This window comes from Rattus norvegicus, chromosome 3 (assembly GCF_036323735.1).
Source record: "Rattus norvegicus strain BN/NHsdMcwi chromosome 3, GRCr8, whole genome shotgun sequence".
Taxonomy (NCBI): Eukaryota; Metazoa; Chordata; class Mammalia; order Rodentia; family Muridae; genus Rattus; species Rattus norvegicus.
Window position 1 is genome coordinate 38,550,551 of NC_086021.1, and position 21,818 is coordinate 38,572,368.

At 47.5% G+C, this 21,818-nt stretch overlaps 2 protein-coding genes across 5 annotated transcripts in view; one reads left to right on the forward strand and one right to left on the reverse strand.

The window, feature by feature from the left end:
• Psmd5 (proteasome 26S subunit, non-ATPase 5) overlaps positions 1-1,535 on the reverse strand; it is a 20,880-nt gene extending 19,345 nt beyond the window's left edge. The window contains exon 1 of one of the 2 annotated variants that reach the window (XM_063283521.1): positions 1,403-1,535. The gene's annotated coding sequence lies outside the window, so the exon portion shown is untranslated. Of the gene's footprint in view, positions 1-888; positions 1,025-1,402 lie in introns of those variants that run through there. The other variant, XM_063283520.1, reaches the window with a different exon arrangement.
• On the forward strand, positions 1,240-20,659 carry Cutal (cutA divalent cation tolerance homolog-like). 3 transcript variants are annotated; one of them, NM_001395619.1, is given in 6 exon segments: positions 1,240-1,367; positions 9,479-9,624; positions 14,229-14,288; positions 16,199-16,244; positions 16,588-16,637; positions 18,852-20,659. In NM_001395619.1, coding segments are annotated over 6 exon segments (474 nt in total). In that variant the 5' UTR covers positions 1,240-1,298; the 3' UTR covers positions 18,955-20,659.
• Positions 20,660-21,818: the final 1,159 nt, after the last annotated feature.

Below are 21,818 nucleotides of genomic sequence, written 5' to 3' on the forward strand. Positions count from 1 at the left end.
ATTTGGAAGTCTTTGAGCCAATGCAGTATAGTTTAGCCAGCATCTTGGACAAAAACTACGTGGTTAACGAGAGAGAATGGACTTATGCAAAGTGTCTTCTGACTCCATGGCATGTGTGCCAGAACCACACAGATACACTAAATAAGTAAATGGACAAATATAGTAACGGTCTTTTCTTAAAAAGCCCAAAGAACTAAAAGAATACACACACACACACACACACACACACACACACACACACACACACACACACTTTTATGTTTTCATGTGTGTGTCTGAACGTATGTCTGCTGCCTGTGGAGGTGTTGGGTCCCCTAGAAGAGAGTTATGGATGGATGTGGATATGGATGCCATGTGGATTCTGGAAACAGAGCCTGTGTCCTCTGAAGAACAACAATTGCTCTTAAGTACTGAGCCGTTTCTCCAAGCACAGAATAAAATACTTCTCCTAAAATTAGACACTCTAGCGACTGGGTACTCTGCGTCCCTGAAGGACCACACCCAGCCTCTGGCTTCTCCAGTTTGTGGCAGTCCTCCTACCCCCCCCACCCCCATTGGCTGCTTCTAAGTGTGTATGATGTGTGTTAAAGACACTGGGCTTAATTCTAGGGAAGTTTTCCTGGAGCAACTAGTCTGGGAAGAGAGGAATTAGTTATCTGGGTACAAGTACAGGGAGGGGAGGAGATGGTGACAGAGAAGCAATTCTTTTTTTTTTCTGTCCCTTTTGTGTTCGTGTGTGTGTGTGTGTGTTTTGAGGGGTGGGTTTCTTTGTGTTATCGTAGACCAGGCTGGCTTCAAATTCACAGAGATCCACTTGCCTCTGCCTCTGGAGCCCTAGAACTGGCTTCATGGCCAGAGAAGCCATTGATGTGTGTGCGATTCACTTACCGGTTTTCGTTGCTGGCTTTGGCCTGTTGACAGCCAAACTGTGCCTTCCAACTTTGTGTGCTGGGGTTTCAGAAGGTTTTGTTTCCGAAGAAAGGCTTTGTCTTTTATCTGTCTACCCGTGTGGTTTAAATGTTTACATGAACAGGGAGGAAAGTGGCTCTGAAAAGTAAACCTGGGAGAGGTGTAACTAGTGGAGAGAAAACCAAAGAAAAACCAGCTTTCCTCCCGACTGCTGGCACTGGGCTGGCCAGCCCAGCTGGGAGGGGCAGAGCTGGATCCTGGCAAAGGTGTGAATGTGGGGAGGAGGTTGCAATTTAGGCCTCAGTGCCCGCCTACCAGCTCACACCCTACCTGGGGTTGTAGTTCACAGTTACAGCCTAGGGCTAAATCCCCAACACCCCAACACCACCATGGACAGGCCAGAGTCACGGTGCCCTCCACCCGGCTTACTCCGGCTTCCCGTTCTTACATGCCTCCTGGTGAGTGCCTGTCCTCCTTGCCCTGAAGCTTTTACCTGGGGACCGAGGGAGAAGAACTGAAGGAAAGGTATTTCTCTTCGCTGCTCTTGGGGTTTGAAGTATGCACAGGTTTGTAGGAGAAGAGTTGAGATTCTTGGAAGCCCTTAACGTCCTGGAGGCAGTCCAGTATTAATAGGTTACCAGCACCCTTTCATGCCTGCCTGGCGCGGGTAGGTGGGGTTGTGCTCTGTGAGGGGAGGAGTGCTTGCGGTGCAGTCTCTCCTAAGCCCTGTTAGTAAAGTCTTCGTCACTATCATGCTTTCCCCTGCTTTGGCGGGCTGCTATCTCCTCCAAAATGTCCGAGAAAGCGAATGCAGACGGCATAGTAGCTGCCAATGGTAATGAGGACAGGACTGTAGGAACCTCCATCCGGAGCCCAAGGTTCTGCCCGATTCTGGTGCCCTATTTCCTTATTTGTGAAAACTGCTGTAAATCTATTTGAGGATTTTTTTTTTAAGTTCTGGATCTGTAGCCAGAAAAACGTATAAGCTAAAAGTTGTGTTGTTCCAGGGTTTTTACAGATTCCTTAAAGCTAGGTTGGTTAAAAGTGAAATTCACTGGATTAGGTGAGGCTTCCTCTGCCTCATCCCAGACTTGTGAGGCAGACTCATTTCTTTTTTTTTTTTTTTTGGTTCTTTTTTTTCGGAGCTGGGGACTGAACCCAGGGCCTTGCGCTTCCTAGGTAAGCGCTCTACCACTGAGCTAAATCCCCAGCCCCCGGCAGACTCATTTCTTAAAGGCCATGGTTAATATTCTATCCAGGACAGAGAGAGAAAGGAGCCCAACACTGGTGCACTCCTGTAATCCCAACATAGGCTGAACCTACAGAACACCTGTAAGTCTGAGGCTCGCCTGGTCTGTTATAGTTTCTGTCAGGGAGTGGGGGTACTTTCCAGCCCATGAATTTAGCAGTCATAAAAGTCGTTTTCTAAACTGCCATCCATTATTGGGCCCAGGTTGACCTTTTGTGCTTATGATACTTCGTTAATGGGCTAAACTGCTGTCAATACAGAAGTGACTAGGAATGACTGCTTCCTGTTCAATGGAGGTCTTGGGGTGGGGAAGGGGAGATGATAGCGACCACAGTGACAGTGGTTCTGATCCTTACTTGTTAGCTGTTGAGAGCATCTCCTTCCTAGTCGTGAGTCAAAATAGTCTCCAGACGCTATTCGGTCCCCTTGAGGACAGAGATCACCCTGGCTTGAGTTTCTATACCCCCTGCCTCAGGTTACCTTGAGTGGAGAATGATCTTAGATAGTGTTGGACGGTCTCTTGCCTCTCAGTTGTTTGGCTCTGGGCTCATCTCATGCTTCCAAGGCGCTGAAGTGCCCCAGGTCTCCCTGGCTCTTTCACTGAGGAGCAGACTTAGGGCGCCTCTTTCCTTTCCAGTAACATTAGCCTCCTTGTTCTGTGTTTGTGGGTCAATGACAACTGTTCCTTTGCCTCCAGTGTGCTCAAGCCTCATGTTAGGGATCGAGCTGGGGGAGCCCCAGCTGACAGTGAGATGTCAGTTAAAACAGCCAGTGAAAGTCAGAAAAAGAAGATTGATCTGGTATAGCCACACTGGAAAGAGGGATAAAGAGACCCAATGATCCACACCAAACCTGTCCTCATGGTGAATCGAGATTTAAAGAACCAGGGATCAGTACATCTAGGCTGTACAGGTCAAGATTATTCACCTGTCACCAACCCATCATTGTCTGGGGTCCAGTGTCCAACCAGGTGGTCCAGCAAACCAGTCCGTGAAATCTATTTCTGGGAGTCAAGTTCCCTCTCCGGCCAGTGCCAAGAACATTTTCTTCTCCTAGCATGAGGATCCTGGGGGAGAAGGCTAGTTTCTTGGGTCCATTGTTTGAATAGTCTGCTGGTCAGATTGAGGGACACGTGTCTCTTTAGCATAGCCAGGACAGTAACACTTACAGTGGGTGGCTCCCAAGCCCTACCTGCCTCACCAAGCTAGTTAATCTTGGCGCCACCTATTTGCATACTACCAGTCCATTTTACTAGCCTGCAAGTATTTATTGAGAGCCCGCCATGTACCAAGAGCTGGGCTAGGGCTGTGGTCATAAAGCACAGTTAGTGACTGCAGATTGTGCTTCTCATCAGAACCCTGGCAACTCCGAGTCAGGCAGCACAAGCATCCCCTCTGCCGGTCCCCACGGAGGCTGGTAGAAGAAAAAGAGGAACTCGTACCTGGTCAGAAGTCACGAGCTGTTAGTAATAGTGGCGTGACCGTCCAAGTCACCCCTGCCCCCCCCCTGCACTTTGAATTTCTCTCTATAACCAAATGAATTTCCGTTAAAGAAACAACAGTCATAGCTTCCTTGAAAAGGCTGGTTCTTTTCTTTTCTTTTTCTGCTGTGTGGCTACTGGGTCAGTTCAGACGTGTAGGAGACTATCTTGAAATGGAGGCACTAGGGGAAGCACCAGGACATAAGAAGGTTTCAGCCAGGACATTAAAAACATTACCCGGTGTGCCAGAGAGATGGCTCAGTGGCTGGGAGCACTGGCTGCTCTTGCAGAGGACCTGGGTTTGGTTACCAGAACCCACGTGAGCATCTGTAACTCCAGCTCCAGTGGGATCTTCTGGGCCCATCGAGGGCTAGTGTGAGGACTCACGTGATAATATAAAATAGGGGGAGGCCCGAGGTTCAGGAGAAGACCGAAGCCTGGCTGCGAGGCAGGAGGGGTACTGTTGCTCAGCCTGGCTTGGTCCCAGCCTGACACCTAGGTTGCCACTGCCCCTTTTAATGACTCTGTGATGACCCTGGAATGGAAGGCACTTCAGCTCTTGCCCTCCGTCTTGTCATTAAGAAGATAAGAAGACGACAGTTCAGATGTCTTCTCACATGACATCTTGTTGTTGTCACATCGCTCAGCATCTTGGGGTCTTCTTCTGGGCCAGTGAATTGGCCTTCTAAACAGGCAGCTTGCTGGCCAGTCTCCATCCTTTGCCTACTCGGTATTCTACACTGATTGACTGTGGCGTGCTTGCTGTCCTACTTCAAAACCCGAATGCAATGCAAACTCCTCAAACTCAAACTTCACAGATTCTGTTAACTTGGCAAACCCCTGACCCTTACCTTGGTAATTGTAGCCAGCCTCATTTCCTCCTGAGCCTCACATAAACACGCACACAGGAAGACCCATGTAAGCTGGTTCCTCTGTACCCCTGCAGTTGGTTAGTGCCTTAGTGCCCCCTCCCCCCATCAATACCTGACTTTCCAGGAGCTGGAGAGATGGCTCAGCGGTTGAGAGCACTGACTGCTCTTCCAGAGGTCCTGAGTTCAATTCCCAGCAACCACGTGGTGGCTCACAACCATCTGTAATGGGATCCGATGCCCTCTTCTGGTGTCTGAAGACAGCTGCAGTGTACTCATATATAAAATAAATAAATCTTAAAAATCTATTAAAAATAGCGGACTATTTCAGATCCCATTTTAACAGTAGTGCGGTTTGAATGTCAGCCACAGGCTCATGTGTTTGAATACTTGATCCCCATCCCCAGCTGACTGCCCTATTTGGAAGGGCAAGGGACTCTGGAGAAAGTGGGCCATCAGAGATGGTCCTTGGTGTTTATAGTTTGAGTTCGGATCCCCAGGACCCAGGCAAACCTCCTGGCATGCCCACACATGCTTGTAATCTCAGTGTGAGCTCTGATTCCTGGCTTGCAAAATGTGAACTACAAGCTTCCACATGTTACCTTCACCAGGATGGACTACTGTTTTGTTTGCTTTAACATTTTCTGATTTTTTTTAAAGGCGATATGTGTGCGTGTGTGTGTGTGTGTGTGTGTGTGTGTGTGTGTGTGCACGCGCGCGCACATATATGCATATATTTGTGTCTGGGTTGATCACGTATACACACACTCCTGTGCAAGTCAATGTCGAGTGTCTTCCATTATAACTCTCTGCTTGATTTATGTGAGGTAAGGTCTCTCACCGAACTTGGAGGTCACTGGGTGGCTAGACTGCTGCACAGTGGGCCCCTGGGAGTCTCTTGTCTGCCCCCTTGCACTGAGATTACAAGCATGTGTGGGCATGCCAGGAGGTTTGCCTGGGTCCTGGGGATCCGAACTCAAGCACAGCAAGCACATTACTCACTGAGCCATCTCTTTAGCTGACTGTGGTCCTCAAACTAAGCCCAAATAAGTCCTTTCTCTCTTGATTTCATTCTTATCAAGCATCAGGTCAAACGATGCCAAGTGTAATATAGAAAACTGGAGCTAAGAAGTAGGGCTGTTGGCGGGATAGGTTTTGTTTATGATGCTGGTAGGATTGGTTTGTGGGAGGAACCTGAAACAGTTTGGAGTTGTGGGCTTAGAGAAACCATAGCCTGCTGTGAACAGAACCTGTGGATCACTGTGCTGGGGAGTTTAGAAGACTGGAATGGCTGTGTACATGTGGGTGGTTAGAACTGTGTTTCTGAGCTTTCAGAGTGTATCAAGGACTCTACTGGCTGCTTTTGTGTGTCCACTTGACACAAGTTGGAGTCATTGAAGAGGAAGGAGCCTCAGTTGAGGAAATGCCTCCATGAGATCTGGCTGTAAGGCATTTTCTCAGTTAGTGATCCATGGGGAGGGACCCAGCCCATTATGGGTGGTGCCATCCCTGGGGTGGTAGTCATGGGGCTTCTACAAGAAAGCAGGCTGGGTGAGCTAGCCAGTAAGCAGCACTACTCCATGGCATCTGCTTTAGTTCCTGCCTCCAGATGCCTGCCCTGTTTGAGTTCCTGTCCTGACTTCCTCCAGTGAGGGACTACACTTTGGAAGTATAAAGCTGAATAAACCCTTTCCTCATCAACTTGAGTTTTGGTCACGGTGTTTTTTGCTGCAGCAATAGAAACCCTCATGAAGAAAAGGATAAGTAAAGGAGCTAATTTAACTTAAAGTTCAGGACAGAGCAGGCAAGGGGAAAGCAGCTGTGCTTGTTAAATAGATTGGCCCTTAAGAGAATCCTGGACTTAGTTGCTGTGGTCTTAGGAAAGGTGCCTCCAGGGCAAGACGGAAGCTTCCACGGAAGCTCCATTGCAAACTCGCTGGAGAAGAGAGGGCTTAAACAGAGAGCGCCTCTAGAATGGCCTTCGGGAACAGGCCTTCCAGGGTAGTGATTTTCCAGGTGTAACCTTAAAGGTACACAGAGAACACTGCATCTGTGGTCTGAGTGGGACAGGCCACATCTGAACTGGCAGCAGAACTTGGCTTGACTGGTATTACAGGCACCTAAAGTGCAAGTTACAGGTTCTCGGAGCCCTGCACAGAGGCTCCACAAAACTGCATAGACAGGAAACACTTTATCAGGGTCTCATTCCACGGATGGGGCTCTGGAGTGGGCTGAGTATGAAACTGTGCGGGTGAAGCGTTGGTTGCAGTGGTGACCTCAGGATCCTGGGGACGCCAGAGATATGGGGCATTCACTGAGGAGAGCTGTCCACGCTGGCAGAAGTGACCCAAGACAGACAGACACACACAATATATATAGTAGAGGTGGAGGGAGGGCTAACCAAGCCCACTGAAGCACGATCTTCCCTGCTGGATCTGTGTCTGCCCTGCTGGGTTTTGGTGGTGCTTCGGCTCAGTTTCCCATGGTAAACCCCTATTCCTTTGGGAATGAGGACTGTTCATACTAGGGTATTGTATGCATTTTTTTAAATTACAGGGTTTCACAACCAGGGCATTGCCTAGAGTCTCCTGATATTGAATTGCTAAGTAGTGTTGGAACCCTAAGACTACGAGGACTTCTCAAGATAGACTGAATAGATGTGCATTATGAGAAGGTCATGAATCTATGGGGGCCAGGTAAAGGATGTTCTGGGTTGAGTATGAAATGGTCCAGTGTCTTGGTTAGGGTTTTGCTGCTGTGAACAGGCACCATGGCCAAGGCAACTCTTAGAAGGACGACATTTAATTGGGTCTGGCTTACAGGTTCAGAGATTCAGTCCATTATCTTCAAGGTGGGAGCATGGCAGCATCCAGGCAGGCATGATGCAGGCAGAGCTGAGAGTTCTACATCTTCATCTAAAGGCTGCTAGTAGAAGACTGGCTCCCAGGCAGCTAGGATGAAGGTCTTAAAACCCACACCCACAGTAACACACCTATTCCATTAAGGCCACACCTCCAAATAGTGCCACTTTCTGAGCCAATCATATTCAAGCTGTGACACCTGGGTAGACTCATGTGTTTGAACACTTGTTTCCAAGTTGATGGTGTGGCCTTTGGACATTGTGAAGTTTTTATGCAGTGGTTGTGAACTGGAGAAAGTTGGGTGCTGGGAATGGGCCTTGTGGTTAGGGCCTGGCCATCCTCTGTCTGGTCTCTGGTTCTTGGAAAGATAAAATGTGAGTAACTGCCTTACATCACAGCACTGCTTCTTACCCTGCCTTCCAAAGCCTCTCAAACTGTAAGCCAACATGCTTCTTTCTCATGATGACAATGAGAAAAGTAACTGATGCGGAAAGTTATCTTCTCAGCAAAGCCTGTTTGGACCCCATTCCCATGTCTTCCTCTTGGTCCTTCTAATCCACAGTCCCAGTAGAATGTATTTAAACTGCACAACTGTAGGATGATGTCATCACGCAGGTGTAGGCAGGTACAAGATAGAACAAGGCCTGCCATTGGAGGAGAAGGAAGGGTGGGCAGGAGAAAAGTTATAGGAAGGGGAGGAGACTGGAAGGGAGGCAGGAGAAGCTGCAGAGAGAACACGGAGGCTGATGTTAAGATTCCTCTCTGCACATTTACAGGTTGTTATGAATATTCTTAAGTGATGGGTGTGTACAGGGCTTGTATGTCTAGATGGGCAATTATATCTTATCAATTGGATCAGAGGTTATTGTGTTGTGTGTTCTTTCATGTGGTGATTTAAGTTTAAGAGAGTGTGTGGTGGCTGGAGACACTAAGCCATCACGGCGGGATTGGGATGTATATTTCTGGCATGGTGGCAACTTGTCTTGGGAATTAGATGGGTAGAGAGATTGTTGCCAGGCTCAGAGAGAAGCCTTCAGCAGTGTGATAGGGGTAGAGCAAAGCGGTTGAGAGGCTTTGCTGACTGAGATGAAGATGTCTACCAGATATCTTGGGGCACTATGGTACGGACCTAGTTGGGGTAAAAGACAGTTTTTTTTTTTTAATAATTTTACACACAACACCTGGTGCAGAAAAATGAACACAAGTGAACTTATTCACTAAAACATCAGGAGAGATAAGTGCTTACCACTCAAAATAATCTTCACGGGATGTTGGCTGTTCAGTGAGCGACAGCTACAATTACCTGCAGTGACAGTTTTGTGCGATAAAACTTGAGACCATTCAGACTTGAGCTCAAATTCTGCCTTCGACGAAAACTATAGTTTTGAGCAAGTTTTCTGCTTCATTGATTTGCAATTCTCCATTTTCCCCACCTTTTGTTGCAGAGAAAAACGTCTAGGCATGAACAGTGTGTGTGTGTGTGTGTGTGTGTGTGTGTGTGTGTGTGTGCATTGCATATATGTGTAGCAGAAGTCAACCTTGGCATATCTCTAGGAGCCTTTCATGTTGTTCTTTTTATTTAATGCGTATGGGTGTTTTGCTTGCATCACATGTGTGCCTGGTACCCTCAGAAGCCAGAAGAGGGCATCGGCTTTTCTGGAACTTGGGTTACACAGTGAGCTACAGTGTGGATGCCGAGAATTGAACCTACGTCCTCTGAAAGAACACGCATTGCTCCTATCCTAATCCTGCTTTTTTTGAGATGGAGTCTACCACTGGCCTAGAGCATGACAAGTGGGGACCATGAGCATGCTGGCTGTCCGGTGAGCCTCGGGGACCTGCCTGACTCTGCATCTTCAGTGCTCAGACTGCAAGCCTGGCTCGCCAAACCCAACTTTTTCTGTGGCTTGTGGGGATCTTCTTAGGTCCTCAAGACACTTGGCAAGCACATTGTCAAACTGAACTAACTTCTCAGCCCCAGGGCCTGGATACTCCAAGTAGTAAAGCCAAATACGGACCTCAGGAATCATTTTGTGAATTGGGTTGAATACTGTTTGTCTGGTGGAACTGGGAGTCATTGACATTGTGTTTTTTCTTTTCTACCATGTAGATCCTGACAGCTGTTCTGACGTATCCCATGCTCAGGACCCTCAGCCTCTGGCTGCACTCCTCCCTCACCGGAAGCTATGTCTCTGGCTCTTACTCCATCGTTTTTGTCAACTGTCCCAATGAGCAAATTGCCAGAGACATTGCCAGGTATAGTGCGGAGGCTGGGTGTTGGCCCTAAATGCGTGGGAAGCTACCAGGGTGCTCTCTAGGGGCCACACAGCAGTCCATCTCTTGCTTTTGACATCATGTTCTGTACAAAGAACTCTGTACTTTCTGCTTGGGGTGGGATGAGGAACCCACGGCATGATCCTGTTCAGACTGACCCCAGGGCTGACCCTCCCATGCCATGATAATGTTAAGTAGAGGACGGGTAGAAAAGGAACCCGAGAAACCCATAAAGAGAAGGGGCTAGCTCGAGGGGGCAGTAAGAGGCCATGAACGCTTCCTGGGGACAATTCCAATCCCTCAATGGCCGATCCAACCTCTTTCTCATCCCCTTAGCTCAGTTAAGGAAGAGACCGCCCATGAATTGCATATTTTTCTAGAAATGACCATGCGATCTGGAAAGAGTACTGGGTTTATAATTACATCATAGTTTTAATGTTGGCTGTGCCACTTTTATTTATGTGACTTCGGGGTGGAGGACAGGAGTTGAACATGTTAGGTAAGTACTGAAATGCTTGATTACAAGATGGCATTTGCCTCACAACGCTGTAGTTACAATTTCATGATATAATCAGTTGATTATGGAAGAATCTTGGAGATTAGGGTTATAATCACAAATGCTTAGCAGACAGATTGACAAACTGGCCTAGGGTGTAACAGTGAATGAGGAGGGTAGATGGCAGCCTTTGTCCTCCCTGGGTGTTGAGGGGAAGGAGGAAAGGGAGTGTGTTGCCCAGGAATCATGTGTCGTGTCTACTCTGTGGCATTTAGTTACAGCAACAGAAGGTCAGGTATCACACCCACTCTCAGACCTGCATATCCTGTAACCACACGCAGAGCCTCTGAGGACACAGAGAAGCAGCTGGAAGGAGGCCGCTCTGAGGGTGGGTTCAGTGTGCTGTGGGGATGGCTGACCCTGGGCCTGCAGAAGACAGGCCTAGGCTCTGCCTGGCTTTCCTGCCCAAATTGCGTACCTGTGTACCTGCTCGGAGACAGGCAGGAGCCAATACGCAGCTCAGGTGGACAGATGTGCAATGGGCTAAGACCCGTTTGGAATTGAGGATCCAGACAATCTGTGTTCATGTGAATAAAATATCCTGATATTAAATACTGGTAACAAAGTCAAGATTTTATAATGCCCAGAGGGCCAAATCATGTACCTTATCTGTGACCTTTGTGTGCCTGGCTCTGTTCTTCTTCCTGAAGTTTCTGAGGGCCTGAGCATCATGGGCATGACTCGATGGTCTGCAGTGTTTGTGCACTTGCTCTGTATGAGATGGAGTTCAGCCAGTCTACCAATCTTTCTCCTCCTCCTCTTCCTCCTCCTCTTCCTCCTTCCTCTCTCCCGTCTCCCCTCTATCTCCTCTCTCTCTCTTCTCTCTCTCTCTCTCTCTCTCTCTCTCTCTCTCTCTCTCTCTCTCATCTCCTCTCCTTGGCAGTTGCTCTTTTTTTTGCATAAAAAAACTCCATGGTTTTGTATTCTGTCAGTTGAGTACAGTACAGATGCCTGTGATCAGAGGCAGGGAAGCTCATATTCATAAGAGACTGTGAAGGACAAGCAACAGATGGGTAACTCACTCCCTCTCCCCCCCTCATGTTTGTATGCCACAAAGAGAGAGAGAGAGAGAGAGAGAGAGAATTCCCAGTGGGTGGTTGAGCTGGGTTGAGCAGGCAAGCCTTGATGAGGTTGTGGGAATGGGTCTGTTTTATGTTGTACACTGGTAATTTTCCAAAGCAGCCACAATGGTAGCTGGCAGCGAGGTGATCCTAACATGGAATTTTAAGTACCGTACTCTTAGCCTGGGGTTCGAGGACAGAGAAAGGAAAACAGCCCTGTAGGCACACCCCCCCCCCCCCCCCCCCGCAGCTACTTTAATAAGTGTCCAACCTCCCCTCTGGCCCACCACCCACCTGAGGTAGTAGAAAAGTTATCAGGACACAGGGGAGGTAGACCTGCTTAGAAATAGCTCTTTGGGGGCGAGTCCAATCTTCGTTGTCAGGATATCAGCAGTTCAGTCCAGGAGCAAACACCAAAGACAAATCAGCAGCTACAGTCCAGTCCACTTGGCAGTCACCACACAGGAACCAGCCAGGGCTCAGCGACCAGCCTGAGGCTGCAGGAGTGGCAAGAAGCCACAGGAACCTCATGAGAAGTTCTCTGGCGAGTTTCTTTCTGTGACGTCACCACAAGCAAAGCTCAGCAACATAAGGTAGGGAGAGCCAATATGGAGCTCAGCACACGATGTAAGGAGAGCCAACACATGTGTGTGCATGTCTTTAGCAAAGAACAGGGAGGCGGAACAAGGCAAACCAGTACTCGAGTTCCCATTGTCTGTGGAATCATATTTATCTTCCTTCTGAACATCATCCATTTTTTTCACATGTCTGCTTTGACGAAACATCCTTTCACCTGTGTCTGCTTCAGGAAAACAGTCTTTCACGTGTCTCCTTTGGCAAAACATCTTTCTCACCTGTGTGCCCCAGCAAACTATTATTTGACATAACTGACTTTCCAAAGAAACCAGAAATTTCCACTTCACAGCCCTCTCTCTGGAACAGTGAAGGAAAGGAAGGACCAGTGAGTAGGACTTAGATAAGGTCCAGGGTCCAACCTCTTGAGGTTGTGGTAAGAAATACTTAAAACAGAAAAAAATAAACACAAAACCATGAGAAAACCTCGAAAAAGCCTTTCTACTTGCCAAAACAACCACTGAATAGTGTGTTTCTGCTTGAAGTTGTGTGAGTTCTTTATGGTTGGTTCCATGGGGATCTACAGGTCAGCTGGGTGCATGGGATTGTGAAAGGAGCTCTCAGTAGTGAACAAGGTTAGAAACCACTGACGGAGCCAGTCTCTCCTCTAGTAAGGTAGAGAGGAGAGGTGCCTGTCTCTGAGCAGGTACACAGGTACGAGTTTCGGGCAGGAAAGCCAGGCAGAGCCTAGGCCTGTCTTCTGCAGGCCCAGGGTCAGCCATCCCCACAGCACACTGAACCCACCCTCAGAGCGGCCTCCTTCCAGCTGCTTCTCTGTGTCCTCAGAGGCTCTGCGTGTGGTTACAGGATATGCAGGTCTGAGAGTGGGTGTGATACCTGACCTTCTGTTGCTATAACTAAATGTCACAGAATAGGTCACTGATTTATAAATGAAGATTTATTTCGCCTTATGACTGTAGATCTGGGAGGTCCAGAAGCTGCTTGGTATCGGACAGTCTTGCATTATAACATGGCAGTCGAGAGCATACCGACTTCCTGTCTCTCTTTTATGAAGCCACTAATTCCACCCTGGTGGGGCCTCACCCTCATAACCTCACTCACCACCCTCTAAAAGCTCTCTCTCCAGATCCATTAATATGATTTATGATATTAGATTCCCAGCATAGGAATTCTGGGCACATGCTCAGATCATAGAAATCTGCCTCCAGCCCTCAGCATTCACGACCTTACGTGCAAAACACAGTCGTTCCATCCCCATGGCACTAAAGTTTAACTAACTGTAGTGCCATTTCAAAAGTCCAAAGTCCACGGTCTCATCCGACTTAGATTTGGGTGAGGCTCAAGGCACACCAGTGCAAACTGACTTCACTAGCTTGTGAAATCTAACAGGTTACCTGCTTCTAAAGTACAGTGGGGGAGCAGGCATAGAGCAGACATTCCCATTTGCAAAGAAAGGAATGAGCAAGAAATAAGGATTAGCTGGTCCCGTGTGTCTTGGGGCTCCTACTGCTGTGATGATACACCATGACCAAAAAGCAAGTTGGGGAGGAAAAGGTTTATTCAGCTTACACTTCCACATCACTCTTCATCGTTAGTGGAAGTCAGGACAGGAATTCAAACGGGGCAGGAACCTGGAGTGTCTGCAGTCAGGAGCTGATGCAGAGGCCATGGTGGAGTGTTACTTACTGGCTTGCTTCCCATGGCTTGCTCAGCCTGCTTTCCTATAAAACCCAGTACTACCAGTTCAGGGATAGCCCCACCTACAGTGGGCTGAGCTCTCCCCCATCAACAACTAATTAAGAAAATGCCTTATAGGCTGGCCCACATCCCATCTTATGGAGGCATTTTCTCAATAGAATGTTCTTCCTCTCAGGTGACTATAGCTTAAGTCAAGTTGGCATAAAACTAGCCAGAGCACCATGTAAGGCCAATGTCCAACAGCGATTGCATTTCCAAGGCTCAGGATAAATTCCTTGCTTCTACACCCTGCTTCCTGGATAGGGCAGCGGGAGGGCCACAGGCTTTATCCAGACACTTCGCTGGGTTCGGCTTACGCATACCGTGCATGTTTTGTGCTGTTAGCTCTACTGTTGTTTGGTCTCTGTGGCTCTCCTAGCACAGCCTAAGTGGACACAGCAACAGCTCCTGTCCACATTTTCAGATCAGTTAACTCCTTGCGGGTGTCCTCACCTACAGTCTCATTAGCATAATATTTCTAGAATTACGTTTCCAACATAAAGATTCTTAGGGCTATGCTTTGGTGGAAGAGGGACACCCTGAACACTTGTATCCTTAGACTCAGATATCCCGGGCAGTTCCCATCCCATCTGTTAAGACTTTAGACTTGCTCCAGTGATATCTTCTCTTTGCTCTAGGACCATCCTGGATAAGAAAATGGCTGCATCTGTGAACATCTTGCCTAAGATCTCTACACTGTGAGTTCTGCCAGGGGCGAGGAGTTGAGGGATGTTAAGTTTGGTCCTGAATGACTGAGAGAGCAAGGGACAAATGGTGGCCCGTCAGAGGATATTTAATCAACACGTCACCGTTGACTTGCATTCAGAGATTCGTCAGTTTATGTCACCCAAGGAAAGCGAAAATCAAAAACAGAAACAAAAAAACAAAAACAAAACCCCAAACCCCCAAAAATGCTACATGTAGAAAAAGGAGGGAGATGTCACGGTGTTTGCTCCGTTGTTCTGACACCGTGTTGAGTGTGGCTCCTTAACTTGGCTTTCATTTTGAGCTCTAAGCTTCAGCCTACTGTGTTGAATTAGTCTCTCCGAGGGTGAGGCCCAAATTTCTGAATCTTCCATATTGTCTCTAAAGCAATGGCTCTCAACCTATGTGTCTCCACCTCTTTGTGTGTGTGTGTGGGTGCATATCAGATATCCTGCATATTAGATATTTACATTATGATTCATAACACTAGCAAAATTATAGTTATGAAGTAGCAATGGAATAATTTTATGGTTGGGGGTCCCCGCAGCATGAGGAGCTGTATAAAAGGTCACATCTTTGGGAAGGCTGAGAACCATTGTTCCAGAGGCTTATCATGTAGCTCAGCTGTGGAATGCTTGCTTGCCTAATGGGCAGGCTCAGGGTTTGCTCTCCAGCAAACCAGCATGACAAGAAAAGCAAGAGGAATCAAAAAAAAAAAAAAAAAAGAAAGAAAGAAAGAAAGAAAGAAAGAAAGAAAAGCAAGAGGAGAGAAGAAATGGAGGGAAGAAGAAAGGGAAGGAAAAATGAAGGAAGGAAGAAAAGAAGGGAGACCCTATGTGAAATCTTAGGTAGCCATCTTCAGGAACCCTAGAGGTCTTTGTATAGCTGTCTTAGAGTTCTATCTTAGAGTCTTATTGCTGTGAAAAGACACCATGACCAATGTAAGTTTTATAAAGGACAACATTTAATTGGGGCTGGCTTACAGGTTCAGAGGCTCAGTCCATTATTATCAGGGCGGGAGCATGGCAGCATCACAGCATCCAGGCAGGTATGGTGCAGGAGGAGCTGAGTTCTACATCTTCACCCGAAGGAGGCCGGGAACAGCCTGAGCATCCTCAGGCAGCTAGGAGGAGGGTCTCCAAGCCCCTCCACAGTGACACACTTCCTCCAACAGGGCCACACCTTCTAATAGTGCCACTCCCTGGGTCAAGCGTATGCAAACCAGCACAAGTTCCTACTGCTGTGATGATACACCAGGACCAAAAAGCAAGCTAGGGAGGAAAGGATTTATTTGGCTCACACTTCCATATCACTGAGGAAATCAGGACAGGAACTCATGCAAGGCAGGCACCTGGCGGCAGGAGCTGATGCAGAGGCCATGGAGGGGTGCTGCTTACCAGCTTGCTTCTTATGGATTGTTTACCCTGCCTTTCTGCCCCACCCCCACAAGTCCCCAAGACAGGGTTTCTCTGTGTAGCCCTGGCTGTCCTGGAACTCAGTCTGTAGACCAGGCTGGCCTCAAACTCACAGAGATCTGCCTGCCTCTGCCTCCTGAGTGCTGGGATTAAAGCCACCATCTGACTTCAGTCTGCTTCTTATAGAACCCAGGGCCACCAGCCCGGGGTGGTACCACCCATAATGGGCAGGGCCCTCTCTCAACAATCATTGATTAGGAAACTGCTTTATATTCTGGCCCATAGCCCGTCTCGTGAAGACATTTCCTCAGCTGAGACTTCCTCCTCTCTAATGACTCTCTAGCTTGTGTCAAGTTGACATGAGCCAGCCAACACAGTGGGTTGGGAAAGATTTTGAAGTCTTCTCTACCCTTCAGTAGTTTACCTGACTGACAATTCACCAGGCTCCTCTTACGACCATTACAGTTTGATTTCGTCCTCTTCTCTAGGTACTTTTGGAAAGGAGAAATAGAAGAAGGCACTGAGGTCTCACTGGTAAGTGAGGATTGGGCAAGGTGGGGGGGGGTTAATAGGAGAACAAATGACATCAGGACCTTTTCCCTGAATGCTCTTAGAAATTAGTAATGAGGATGGGGGTGTAGCCCATCGATGACTCCTTACGTGTGGGAGGCCTTGAGTCCAATCCCCACAGAAGAAAAAAATTAGCACCAATCAACTGAGTGAGGTTTTTAACCCACCTGAGATCTCTGAGGCTCATTAGCAAGCTACAAACCTGGGCTGGTGACCAGGGAGGAATGCTAAATGGTTAAATGAATGCTAAATGGTTAAATGAATGGTTCAGATCCCAAATTGCTGATTAATTTTCTTCTCGTCACAGCTAATAAAGACAAAGACTTCCAAAGTCCCCTGGCTCTTCGCCTATATGAGGTAAGGTTCGTTTACCACAGGACCAGGTCAGGATGTTCTAGGCACTGAGCAAAGGAATCTGGGAGGTGGGAGAGTTGGGGGTTAGCCACTGCCTCCCATAAGACTCCTGTCCAACTCTTTGTCTCGGGTTTCCACTGGACGTCGGAGAGTGGAGTGAGATAGTTTACACTGGTGGTTTCAAAATACTGGTCTCAGGGCCTCTTCGTGCTTCATAAAGATTCAGACTCTCAAAAGCACCAGCACTCCCTGCTGGTTGCTAGCACTGCCGTCCTGAGGCTCAGACTTGGGGTCTCAGTGGTTCCTATCAGTGGTCCACAGAGTGAGGTCTCTTGACTTCTGGGGTCTTCAAGACTTTGATGAAGTCCATGAAACTTAATGTGCTCGGTTATAAGTGCTAAGGATTTTGAAAACTGTTTTTAGCTTACTTAAGATAATAAACACACACACACACACACACACACACACACACACACACACACACCAAACACTGGATTCTTATGACAAGTCATTATATTTTTTAAAACCAAGAAATTAATGAGAAAATGGCATCATTTGCATCCTGGGAATTGTAGGACTTAATAAGATAGTTGCTAGGGACAGTTCTAAGTTTACAAGACCAATTTAAGGTTTCAGAATCTTGAATTTTTGCTTGCAAATGATTTTTTCATTGGTAGTAAGAAAGTCGTTCCATCCCGGCCCTAGTATTGGACCTTATGTCACTTTAGACCTGCTAAACGGAACTGCATTTTAGCAAGCTCCCCTGTGATTCCTATTCGTGTTAACACCTGAAGCATGGTCTAGCCCGTGTTGGCCATGTGTTAGATCACGTGGAGTTATCCTTCAAATGTCCACTACAGGCCCTGCCTCATGGGTTCCGATTTGTCTGCTGTGGGGATCAACTACATCTATTCTATTATTATTATTATTAATCATTGCATTCATTAACATCTCAAGTGACATCCTACTTCCCCGGTTACCCTACTACAAGCCCCCTATCCCACAACCTACCTCTCCTCCCTCCCCAAGTATGTTATTCTGAGTAGCACCCTAAGTTGACAGTCATTTGCAGCCTGGGCTATAAACCCTTGCTCTGCATGATAAAATTCATTGCCTTCACATCTTAGAGAGACCAGGATTTTGCAGCCATAGGGCTGTAGCTGAGTGTCAAATCTAACTACAGAGAAGGAGGCCCTTTCATTACCACCTCACAGAGGTGAGGGTATGAGGCGGCTTGGTTGATCCAACATGGAAACCTGTGGGGGACAGCTCACAGGTTGTCATCTGTACTGGAATACATGAAGTATACCTATGAAGTGTTTCAACAGTTCTTCTTGCTGCTCAGAAGTTCAGATCCTTTGAATTCTATGTCTGTTTATTAAAGACACAGATTCTGGCCTCGCTGCCCATGATATAAGTTCATCAAACTGATGGGCTCAGGTTCTGAATAAAACAGCCCTATTTGCTGTGAGAGCCACGCCACTCAGTAGCGTACTACAGTTAGTTAAACATGGGATCTCATGAGAACTTTCTAAGTGGATCAGGAAGCAAGCAAATAACTATTACTCTCAGCTGACACACGAGAGACGGCTGTGCAGAGAGCTGGCGTCGTGTGCTGCGTGCGCCAGGTGAACGGAGCCGAGAGGCGGGCACCTGAGCCAGACTTGTCAGTCAGGGACCCATGGGCACTGTTTGACTTTGAGGCTCAAGAGAGGGGATTCTGGCTGATCAGTAGCAACAGTGAGGACTTTCTAGGTAGGAAGGAATGTAGAGGCGTTGGGGAAGGGGCAGGAAGACGCAGCCATGTGTATGGGTGATGATGGAAGTGATGACCGTAAGTGTGTGCTGTCCTGGTCACTAGCTAGGTGCTTTGCACACCCTCTCTTAGCTAGCCCTTAGCGAGCCACTCAAAGGGTATGTTTTTATGTTTTTATCCCCTTTTGTAAGGATCTTCTGAGGAATTAAATGACTTTACCCAGTGGTTGCAGAACTGGTGAGGGCAGGCATAGAATTTGAACCAATATCTTTAAGACTCTAAGGGCACCGATCCAACCCAGTATCTGTTGAACGGGAAATAGGCTCAGTCAGGTTGGGTCATGACATTGAGCGTCGAGCTGTAGTAGATTATACGAGCCTCCAGAGAGCCTATGGGTTGGGTTTTATCATGTAGGCTGATCCTGTCACAGTCACTCACTAGAGTTCTGTTTTGCCCTAAAGGTTGACGCATCCTTTTGAAGTCCCAGAGATCTTCAGTATCCCCATGGACCAAGGAGATACTCGCTATTTAAAATGGCTTGAGGAAGGCATGAAGGCGAACTAAGGAGAGAGAGAAGCTTATTGTGCAGGCTGCTTTTGTTCACTGTGCTCTGGGAAAAAGCCGGCCTCCTTCTGCCTCCCATAGGGCGTTCCTAACAGCACCCAGGTTCTAGCTGACCTGTGCATGCTGAATGAAGGACGGAGAATTTCAAGGCTGGAAGTGAAGGCCAATCAGGCCTGCAAGAACCAAGTGGAACCTGTTCCTGAGTGCTGTGTGTTTGCAGGTGGCCTGAGGGTGTGTGGGTAAGGATGAGGGACAGAGAGGAGGCAGCAGTGTTGGCGAGGTTTCTCATCTTCTGACTCTGGCTGGACCATAAAGTACCTAGGGTGTAATTGTTCCTCTTTTTCTTGTGGGGACCAGTGACCTTGCTTATCTAGGTGTGTGTGGGAGAGCCATCTTCTAAAGCAATTGGTGTGGGCTCTATTCAAAAATAGACCCTGGTAGGATTCAGGGGTCAGCAGAATTAATTATAGCTCCTGAATCTGGTGAAGAGGTGAAGCTGGGAAAGGGGTGCTTGAGCTTGTACAGACTAGGGGGACATTAGGGCTTCAACACAAGCTCCTGGGTTGGGAGTACATCTTGACATTTTTTTTTACTGAACTTTATAATAGACACAAATATCCTGGAGATATCGGTTCTGAGCCTGGGAACCTGCTGGCCAATGTTTTTCAGACTTGCTGGACAGCAAGCGCTTCTGGGGTTGACAGAGGAACCCCCTGAACTTCTTGAGGAATGTGGCCATCACCCACATCCCAAGTGAAGCTGTGAAAAGCTTGTAAATCACTGTTGTGATTTTCCCCATTTTATTCATTATCACTAAAAAAGTGCATTTCATGGAATTCCATAAGGGAGGCATATTGAACCACACAGTGTAGCCATCCATGGTTTTCCATACCATGCTGAGGTATGAACTACACTATCTTCTACAGTGGTCCCAGGCATCTCTGGTGAAGAGAACAGGGGAGGTGGGGGAGGCTGAGCTCAAGTCTGTGAAAAGGGAGGGTTGGAACAAACTCCATTCATGAATCTCACAAGCTAACTCCACAATGGGGGGCAGACCACAGGTAGTTAGAGTTGGGATACAGAAAGCTATAGTATCCTGGTCTCTTCTATGGCAGTGTGTGTGTGTGTGTGTGTGTGTGTGTGTGTGTGTGTGTGTGTAGGGGTGGGCTGGCAAATAGAACCACATTTTAGTTCTAATAGCTGCTGTGTGTCTCCCACCTTGATGTCCCCAAATACTAGGGTCTCCAAGGGCTCACCTGTGCAAATCTGATCAGGACTGTAGGTTAAGGTCCTTCCAAAGGGGCTGGAGAATTCCACTGGTGGTTTTGAGGACTGAAGAGTAGAGATGTCCTTGATCTTAAAATACCAGTCTCTGAGGTATACATCTTGAAAATCCCACTTAAAATGACCCCAGATGGACCATGTTGCTTTTCCTATAAAGTCCGATTTCTAGGTCTTCCTTTCAGAACCCTATCCTTTCCATCACTACAAGTGTCCCCACCCACCCCGCCCCGTGGCAGATGGGTGACCCTACCCTGCACTGTCCCTGTGCTCATGAACTCCCCTGTACCTTTGAAAAGCCTCTCTCCTGGGCCGGAGGTCAGAGGCCTGTCTGAATCTGATTGGTCTCTTGCCCAAGGCTTGGGAATTACCTCCCAAGTTGACATTTCAGTTTCAAGGAGTTAAATAAACAAAGCTTTCTCTACACCAGAGTTTACTTTTAAGTTGTAAAATAGGCAAAATACCCGTTTCTTTCTTAAAACTTAAGAGACTTTTATGCCTGTGGTTTTTAGCGATTTGTTTTCCTGTGCTATGGATGTCATCAGAATAGCCTTTCTTGGTGGTCTGTTTTTGCCTCAGTGTGCCGGAAACTGCAGAGAGGGATGCTTACCGGGCTGTTCAGGAAGCTTCATGTCTGCTCTTGTTAAGTTAGGCTTATTAGTTGTCCCCATTTTCCTGGTGAAATCTAAGGTCTGAGGTCATGAACCACCTAAGGGGAATGTGAGGATGTGGACCAGAGTCAGATTCTAAACCTAACATCCTCCTGCTTTTTATTCAAAGGGTCTAGGTAGGTCCCCAAAGACAAAGTGCCAGTCAGCCTAACACTTGAACATCCATTGTGTTGTTTCTTCCTTACCACAGATCTGGGGGCGCAACCCACTTCACGGATGAAGGGAGAGTAGCATTTACTCTGTTCTACATTGTCTTCCCAGAATGCAACTGTTGAAGACACGGGTGGATCCCAAACTAGTGTCTCCACATGAGGGTTCCTTCCCAGCACTTCTTACGATTTCCAGAATCTCTAACAAAGGCCACTGTGGAAATGAGTAAAAACTTAATCTTTTAACTGCGTAAGCTTCCTAGACATAAGTACCCCTGCTTTCAAAGAATCCTTGCAACTAGTTAAGATGGTGGACCCAATAATCCTAGCCCTTCGGAGGCTAAGGCAGGGCAACCTTGAGTTCAAGGCTGTAAAGGGAGACTCTTATCTTAAGAGAAAAACAAACCATCTTCATCAAGTTAAGAACAACAGCGGTAACAAGGAAGTGTTGAACAGAGGACAGAGCCTAGCCGGGAGCATGCAAAGGAGAAACCACCACCACCTAATCTATGGGCCCTGCTTTAGGCCATTGCGGTGTCACAGCCAGTCCGCTGCTACTGGTGAGATTTTCTCGCAAATACTTTTATATACACAGTGTATGCTTTATACAAACCCTGAGAGTGGTGGTGCACGAAATAAGCTTCGGGAGCGAAAGGGACACTTAGTTATTCAGACAGAGAGTTGGTCTTATGTGCTGTTCAGGTAGGAAAGCCAATGTGTTGGAATACTATGCAAATGATGCTTCCTGGCGCTCTCCCATCTT

Excerpts from the sequence above, each read along its gene's own strand:
- Cutal (XM_063284398.1), top strand. The coding sequence starts at position 9,506 with ATGCTCAGGACCCTCAGCCTCTGGCTGCACTCCTCCCTCACCGGAAGC. Across the intron at positions 14,289-16,198 it reads TTGCCTAAGATCTCTACACT|GTACTTTTGGAAAGGAGAAA; the intron begins GTGAGTTCTGCC and ends CCTCTTCTCTAG. Across the intron at positions 16,245-16,587 it reads AAGGCACTGAGGTCTCACTG|CTAATAAAGACAAAGACTTC; the intron begins GTAAGTGAGGAT and ends TTCTCGTCACAG.